Here is a 9,252-nt window from a genome sequence, read left to right on the forward strand (position 1 = left end):
ATTTACACTTCCTTAAGCTTCTGAATTATGGCCACAGCACCAGTGCACAACAGCTTGCAATCTACCAGTAAATAGCAGAAATTACAAAATGAGCAAGGGTGACGAAGAACAGGCAGGGGAGAGGTTAAGAAAAGGCAAGGTCCCTTCAAGGTCTATTGTGGTTCAGGTTGGTTTTGCTGTTAGTGTTTGGCTCTGGGCTTGAAGGTTTTTCTTTTTGCTTAAACCACTAAACTGTCCATTGGCCTCAATCAGGCCTTACTCTAGTTTGTGAAAGTTTCTAGTTTCTAGTTTCTACCTTTGTGAAAGGTAATGAGTGAACTCAACAGCCAGGACAACAAATATCTTGAAAGATCAGTATTCAGTTTAAAATATATGTGTCCTTCTTGCTTTTATTGTTAAAAGTAGATATTGGTCTCTTTGCATTTAAGAGTAAGCCCTGCATTGTCACAGATTGTTCATATGCCATCATCAATATACCGGTGATTTATCTTCTAGTCTTTGGATGCCTGGAAATGAAAAATCCATCCAAGGATAGCATTTGGGGGGATTGCAGTGATGCAAGCTTCAGTAGTTGGCCAGGAGCTGACCAGCACATTATGGTGGTCGACACCTGCTCCATCAGGATACCTAGGAGAGATGCTGGTGCAGGATTCACCAATGGAACTCCCAGGAAATCCCAGTATTAAGCTAAAGCTTCTCTCTTCTGGCAGGGTACTCATAGACAAAGGTAAGTTTCCCTTGAGGGCCAGCTGGTCCACTTTTTATTAGTAGTCTCTGCCTCAGTCAGGAGAAGGAAGTCAACTCACAAAGTTAAGGTATGCAGAATTCTGCCTTGCTCCTGAGTTGATGGCTTTGCTCATGGTACAGATCAGACTACAAATCTCAGAGTGAACTCCAGGGACCACACTCTAAGAACCACTGAAAAAGAAGGGCATTGCATTTCAATGAGTGAAACCTCAGCTGACACATGATCAATTGTTATTTCAAATCCATGCACGTGTGCCTAGCTGGACATGTGTTCATTCATTCTGCAAGCCTTATTCACATGAGCAGACCCACTGAAACCAATGAAGCCAGTACTTACAATTAAGGACTGAACAGTTAGAATATGTCCCTCAAACATGCATGTGGGATACTGCATAATACATTCAGGGATTAAAAGGTGAGTACAGCTGGTTGATAAGCATGACTTTGTATGCCTAAAACAAACCTCTATGTTTTGTTAATTACTTAGCTCATAGAACACTTGGATTTGCTGTGTTTAAATCAGACCACTAGTCCATCTCATTCACTAGCCTGCCTTCATCAGTGACCAAAATGTCAGAAGAGGGCAGACTCTGTATCTGGCCAATTGTACAATGCAGTATACAGTGCTATATTTGCTTCCTAACCTTTCTAAGTGATCTTACCCTGAAGGATATGACCATTGGAGAAAATTCCTTCCTAACCCCAAATATGGTGATCAGTCTGGCAAGACCCCCTAGCTAACCAGGAACCTCCAGCTTTAAGTCCCAACAGGGCAAACCCCAGTCAAAATCCCCAGCCCTGGCTGCAGCCAAAGCCCAATGCCTGTGAGGAAGGCTTAAAAAAATAACCCTGGCACATGTAGCATCCAGGGGGGCAGAGAAGGCAGAATTCCCTCCTGCAGCAATCAGCAGAGCCCAAAAGTGTAGGAAATACCCATAGTAGAACATAGCCATGGCTTCGTCTAGATCATCCCCAACCAGTGGCTGTCCAACCTCTTCTAACTTGAACACCACCAGTGATGAAGCAACTTCTTATCTGACATCATACAGCAAGCCAATAAATGTTACTGTGATCATACTATTATTCAACTTTTTATAAGATCAAGCTACACTCCTTGATTCAATAGTCTCAAGCAGCATCACCATCAACTGACTCCATGTTGCATATGGAAATCTTTATTTCTGTTGGCTCTGAAGTTCCTTAAATAGACATGTTGGAGCACTGCCTCAGCTCCTGTAAATAGACACAATTAAAGTTAGTGGAGTCTGCTTACAGTTCAGAATCTAGTCCTTTGAAAAGATATGCAGAATGAGCTTCCCAGCATCTTAGTGCAACCTGTTATTCCTTGTGGGGATTTAGCAAGAGAGGTGGATGTAGGAATGGTTGGATAACAGTCTTCAAATATGAAAAGGGCCATTATAAATATGATGGTGATCAATTTTTCTGTGTCCACATGGACTAGGAGAAGCTGCATTGGGCTTAAATTGTAGCACAGGAGATTTTCTAACTGTAAGGGTAGTTGAGGACTAGACCAAATTGCCTATAGAGGTTCATACCCATGTAGCTGCATCCAGATTGGTGCCGTGGTTACCTGAATCTGATACAAGGATTTCTGGGCTGCTAGGATATATCTTCAAGGAAAATCCCCAGCAGACCCTTGCCCACCTGCTTGCCTGCTCCAAGCCTGGAAATATGAGAAGTTAATTTTCCATCCTTGAAAGTTTTTAAATGTAGGTTTGCTAAATGTTGGTCGGGATAGCTTTAATGGGGATGATCCTGCCTTGAGCAGAAGATCAAACTAGAGATCCCTTGAGGTCCCTCCAGCCTTATTTTTCTACAATCCTTTGTTTGATAGTCACACAAAGTGTGGAACCAGTCCACCTGTCATTGATCTATAATAAACAGAGTAACATTTGAGACAGCCTTTCCAAATAAACACACACACACATACACCCCTTTGCCCCCATTATTTCTTTAATACTTTTGTACAAAGTTTTAAAATGTTGCAGCATAGCTACAAATAGTATCAACAGCTACTTGTCTGTGTCCTTTCTTTTATGATTTAAAAGCATAAATCTGGCATACTGTAGCTTTTCCTTCCTCCAAATACACTGGATCTGTCTCTAGCTTCACTGCATTAGTTTTACATCAGCATTGCTCCACTATCTTCAATGGTGTCATTGGTGTAAGTGGTAACACAAATTTGTATAAATAGATTAAACTTAAATACTTTCTCTCCAAAATGAATGTATCTGCAGTTAAGCTACTAGCCTAATAAGGCACTGGGATTTATTTCTAACTAATTAAGTAACAAATAAGTCAAGATACCAGTTAGAACTGCTTTGCTAGGGATTTTGCTTCTGATTGTCCTAATGGGGTCAGATACCAATGTGGGTGTACATGCTGAGCCTGACATTTCCTTTTCCAAGGACATAGGCGATTAATGGGGCATTTCATTAATGCTGCGAATAAGCCTAGTGGTCCTGAGCGCCTTGCTTCATCTGTGATGAATAAAAAGTACTGAGAAGAAGCTCGGTGACTGAAATATTTTGCAACTGCAGTGACTCTTTTCCTAGATAGCACTTCTTCTGCTTTTACACACAGTACCTATATCCTCCAGGTTCATATACAATATCCAGGGGTGGCACCAGCCTCTTCCCAATGGGGGGCTAAGGTGGGTTGGACAGAAAATTGGAGGGGCAGGGCTATGCTATACATCTTCTGGCCAAACATAGTTACTTGTTTTTTTAACAATACCCACTTAAATGCCATGCCTCTGTGGGCTGTGAGTGGGAGCAGGGCAGCAGTAGCATGTGGGGGGAAGGAAGAGGGCTTGGACAAAGGTGGCGCTGGGAGGGGTGGCTATGGGGAGGCTAAGGAAAATTTTGAGGTAGCTATAGCCCCCTAAACCTCCCCTAGCGCCACTCCTGACAATATCCATATAGAACCTATACATAGAGGCTATACGAATATCATCTAATGTAATCATTGAGTGATATGACACACATTACAGAGAATGAAGCACTTGAATACTATGTACCTAGCATCAGATAGACACATTCAATATTTTGTGTGTCAAAATACAAATGAAATAATAAAGAAGATTAAATTTAATGTATGCACCTGGTAGGAATAATATTTAGAGGACAGTCTCAAGCATCAATTCCACTTACCATTCTCTCTGCTTATAAACTTTTGTTTCTCTTACTTGAAAAATATTAGTTGAAGAAAAATACTCTGAGTCAGATATTCTGGCTGTGCCCAAGAGAGATGTCAATGGTTAACCAATTATGTGAAATCAAAACTCATTAACTCATGGATGGCCAGAAAAAGGACCAGAAAGGAATACTGTGATCACCCAATGTGATTTCCTGCATACCACAGGCCACAGAACTTTATCAAGTTATTTCTGTTCAAATTAATAATAGGTCTTTTTCATTTGTTTTGATTTTACCTATAAACACGATTGAAAATCAAAGGGCAGGGGATGGTCCCCACCAGCCGCTACTCTAGGGAATATTTGGTGAGAGACAGGTAATAAGCTACTTCCTTCCCACACCGGAGAAAACATGATCCTGGTGGAGAGGCTTCTAATAGTCTAAAGCTCTATGTGGGCTCACCCTTTCCCTTCATGCTCCATCCATTTACAGTGCCACTTAGCAAACCCTTGCACTCATCATATGAAACATCCAAATACAAAACTATTCATCCTTCACCTTTCTGCTCCTCTGCGGTACTTCATCATGTGCATTACCCAAGGACATGTGTTTTTTCCCCCATCACATCCCTGCCAGGAGAAACACCTACACCTCTTGCACACTACCATTTATATCAATTAGGCATTCAGGCTTTAAGGTGTGAGAACAAGCTTCTTCAGAGCAGTAGCATGGCTGAGGGGGCAACTGGGGCAGCAGCCCTGGATGCTGCCTTGTGGGGGGGAAGGAGTGAGCAAAAATAACTATGACCACTGACAGCATAGCAGCCAGCACTGCCCCATGTGATGCTGCTGCCCATGGCATGAAGGTGCCCTGACATGCCTATGCTTCAGGGACCAAATTAATACTGTGGAATGAACTCTCATAGGAGCTAGATACCATCACAAATCTCACCAACTCAAATGTAAGGTGAGTTTCTTAGATCTTGCTTGTTCTAACATAAACATAACATAACCACAGAAAACAGGTAAGTATATATTATATAAAGAGTATATATTATAATGTAATAACTTCAAAAAGAAGGCTCTTGCATGTACTTTTTCCCCTGGGGAAAGGATGAGGGAACAAATGTAAAGGTTAGTCATGCTGTTTAATGTGCTATTGGAAAGCACCAAGACTATAATGACAAGAGAAGCATAAGCATGTAAAATAGAGTTTCATACCACAATATGTAATCTTTCCAATAGATACACATGCTCTTTCCCCACCCCTATTCTGTGAGAGAGCCAACCAGCTTATGCTCTCTTCTGCCTGCATGAGATACTCAGGTTTTATTTTTGTTCTCATGATCCTTGACACACCTTGCCCCAGTGCCTAGTAAGGCATGGCCTGACCAGGCCCAGACTTCTGCCCCAAACAGTGGTGTGAAAAAGAGCAGAAACAGAAAGCAGAGAAGTAACAGAAATAACTTTCCCCTATATGTAACCATACAACAGCCTGTTTACCCAGTGTTGCTTTATTTCACCAGGGAACTTGCTGAGGCTTTTGCGGGCTTCATATTCACCACCCCCTAAGAGACATCAAGGCTTTTCCCAAAAACCCAGTAACGGTGATCATATAGGTGTGTTGCCAAGTAACACCTTTGCTTTCCCTAGGTGGCACCCATCTTGGAAGTGGTATCTTGCACTGAGTTTTAAGTTTGTTAGAATAGCTCTTTTCAGTGTGACTAGCAGAGTTAGTTTACTGCCCCAAATGTGCAAAGCATAATCCTTCAAAATGAGTGTCTGACATCATGAGTCACAAGCTTCCAAAATAAAAAGAAAGAGGAAAAGCAGAAAGACACTTAACACCAGAAATAGGGACCAATAAAAGATTTTGTTTACAGGATCAAGAACCCAGATATGCTGACTAGGAATGAATTGAGATTTAAAAGTCCTAGAGCATAGGGAGGAAACATATCAGGAAGGCATATGCATCCCATTCCAGAAGCTGGAGTTACAACTTCTACCAGTATAGCATACCACACTGCCGTGTCCAAAGAATTCCTGCTTTGGGCTTTCACAGTCACTGAAGACATGCATGAAAAGTCCTTGGTAAGTCTACGGTGACACTTTTGGAATGGTCGCCATTAAAATGTTACTAATGCCTTGTGCTAACCATTTACTACAATTGGTAGGGGACTATAGTATAGTATGCCGTCCAAGGTTTTTCATACTTTCCCTGTTATTCAAGACTTATTGGGAGGGGGGTTCTTGGGGACGTTGGCAGGAGGGGTCAGCAGTCACTGAGTGCTGAGGAATTCTTACAAAACTTTTTGAAAGGGAATGAATGATCCAGTGTTTCCCCCCAGAAAGACAAAGTGAAAGGAGATCACTGGAAGTTACTGAAGAAAGGCTGTTTTAAATAGAAAAGAAGGCTTGGAAGGAAGAAGGCTCAGCCTCCAGGATGGACCTACAAATCCAGAAGACTTTAATCTAGGTTCTCAAGACATCTGCACTCTTTGCACTACCATTTAGAGGTCAGCTTACCCTTCATGTAAAAGCTTCATTCCTGTGTGAGATACATGGTAGCCCTTTCCATCTGGTATCATCAGTTAATGTGGGGAAATGAGGATAGCTCATCTAAATTCATGTTAAATTCTGGTTTCTCCAAGCCCAGAAAAATAGCTCAGTCTTTTCCTTCATCACTTCCAAGGTTAAGCTGACCTTCCTGCTCTGTCCCCTATTAACAGAAAAATAAGAGCATCACAGTCCAGCCAAGCCCACCACCCTCAGACATATAGGCACTTCTCTCTCATGAAAGTAATTCTCTCATTGTTTAATTATGACTTTTGTCAACAGAAAGTAAGTCATCCACTGCCTCTTGTAGCTTGAATCTCCCTGGTCTCTCGTCCCACCTCCAAAAAACTACTTTCACTGTAGAGCTATGAGCTTTAGTTCCAGTTAATAGGTAATAAGCACAAGGCAAGAGGAAAAGAAGTATTTTTGTTTTAAGAAGAGTTGCTCTTTTGTTTTTAGGGGGTGATAAGACACAATGAGAGGAAATAACATCATGGACAAATAATAAATCCCCTTGTCTCTGCTGCTACAGCACAAGAGAGCCAAAAAATGACCATAAAACACTTGCATTATTCTGGAATCCTGTAAGAAATTTAATTTAAAGTTTATGAACACCACTTGTGAACTGTGATAGCTATTTACACTCCCAAAGCATGCATAGCAATACAGTAGGTTTCACTGCTATATTAACACTATTACATAGCCATGCGCACATATATCATCGATTTTGTATATATGTATACACTTATAGTGTTGATAATATCAACACTATTTTAGAATATTATATTATATTATTATTTATAATTGCACATACATAGAAAATGATTTGATATATGTATGTAATTCAATATATGCACATATGTGTGTATGTAATTCAACAGTACTCATTGATGTTGTAGATCCTTTTTCATGGCAGTAGTCCTACTCATTTCAGTGGGATTGCACAAGTAAGATCTTGCAAGACTGTACCCTTAAATAGCAATAATTTTTGTGCCAAATCATGCATTAAATAATGACATGTGAGAAATAGAAAAAAGCCACCAAGCATCCACAATCATGACAATTTTATCCCACACACAACATTTCTTCAAATTCCTTCTTGCCTTTTTTTCTTACAAGAATGGCAAGTGGTCTTGGAAACGCAGAGAATTTATATATATGAAGAGTAAAATGTCATCTTCAAGTTATTAACATCTCTGATCAAAGCAGGGGGGGAAAGGACCCTGCGCCTTACGGAAAATTGCTCGGTATAATAAGATTTTCAGCTATTTTACTAGAGTCCTCCTTCCGTGATTACTACCCATTTTAGCGTAAGCATCCGAGGATGCACAGTTCTGCTTGTTTGAATAACCTGGATATCTGCACATTGTCTTTATGGTGCAAAAGAGCCGTCCCTCGTTTAGGCTAGATTATTTTAGATCACAGGAATGCGCGAGTCATTATTTTTAATTCTAAAATGAAACACCAGTGTGCTTTGGAAACCGACCCGTGCAAAGAAATGGAGCCTGCCTATTTTCACCCACGCCGATACACCCAAAAACGTGCTCCCGTGAGGGCAGCTGCTAAGCTTTTCCTACAGCAATGGCACATCTTTGACAGGTAAATTAGGCGCTATCGTTTACAGGAAGGGAACTGGAGGAATGCAGGCTATCCGTTGAATGCTCCTACCCCGCGGATTGTAAAATAATCTTGCCAAAGCCATTCATGGCTATGAACTTCCTCCTCCAGAAAAGATCGGGTGGCATGTTAAATAATAGAAGGGGCGAGGTCTACATCGATTCCCACTCGAGTCACTTTTTCCTGAGATGAGCTGGCTCTCACTCGGCTGCCGGGAGCCCAAGCGGGGCTTTGCCAGCACCTCCCATCCCAGCAGGACCAGAGGATGGTAGAGAAGTAGGGTTGGAAGGTACCTCCACGGGTCCTACCCCCTGCCCGGGGCAGGATCGGCCCTGCCCAACCCAGCCCCAAGCGGGGCTTTCTGAGCACTGTCCTGAGACAGGCAACGGGAACAACTCAGTGTCCGAAGAAAAGGCTCGTCTGCCCAAATGTCCTTGAGGCTGGACCGGACGGCATCTCCACGGAGAACTCACAGCCCCGGCCCAGGCCGGCTGGCACGCACGTGCGTGCGGGGGAGAGGGGTGCGGGCCACAAGTCTTGCTCTGCTTTCCCATGGTCAGGTCCCGCTGCAGGGACACCGGGAGAAGTTGATTTGATTTGATTTTTCCCCTCCCACGCCAGGGGGTGTCCCCCTGCAAACCCTGGGAAACAAACGTCTCTGCCAAGCGTTGGCTTTTGCCCCTGGCTGCAGCGACCCCACCGACGCCGGGGACCGCGAGGCTCCGAAACGCGGGGAGTCGTTGCGCTGCGAAGGGACGCCCGCTTCCAAGGCGGCGAGGCCGGCAGGCGGGGGAGAGGGCGTAGCGAGGCCAGCACAGAGGTGTGTGGGGGGGGTGCCTGCCACCTTCATTTCGGCTTCCCTTGCCCCCGCGCCCGGTTCCCGGGCAGGGCTGGGAGCGTGTCTCGATCCCTCCGGCTCTCTGGCTGTGCCCCTCCCGGGCCGGCCCGCCTGGGGCTCGGGCACAGCGGCCGAGCTGGGAGGCGCGGGGCTCTTGGCTCAGCACTGCTCGCCGCGCCCGGCCTCGCCGCCTCGCCGCAAGGAGCGGGCAGAAAGGCACGGCCGCCGTGGCAGTGCGGCCCCGGGTGCGGGCAGGCTGGGCTCCCCGCGGGGCCCCGAGCCCCGTTAGCTGCGGGCTGGCGCCGGCCTGCGCCAGCTCCCGCGGAGCACGGCTCCG

General features: G+C 44.2%; 1 protein-coding gene across 1 annotated transcript in view; it reads left to right on the forward strand.

Annotated features, from left to right (window-relative positions):
- Positions 1–555: 555 nt before the first annotated feature.
- NR2E1 (nuclear receptor subfamily 2 group E member 1) overlaps positions 556–9,252 on the forward strand; it is a 29,203-nt gene continuing 20,506 nt past the window's right edge. The window contains exon 1 of the mRNA XM_019538183.1: positions 556–727. Coding sequence (XP_019393728.1) covers positions 556–727 — 172 coding nt within the window. The remainder of the gene's footprint in view (positions 728–9,252) is intronic.

The sequence above is a fragment of the Crocodylus porosus genome, unplaced genomic scaffold (assembly GCF_001723895.1).
Source record: "Crocodylus porosus isolate Cpor-Errol unplaced genomic scaffold, CroPor_comp1, whole genome shotgun sequence".
Taxonomy (NCBI): Eukaryota; Metazoa; Chordata; order Crocodylia; family Crocodylidae; genus Crocodylus; species Crocodylus porosus.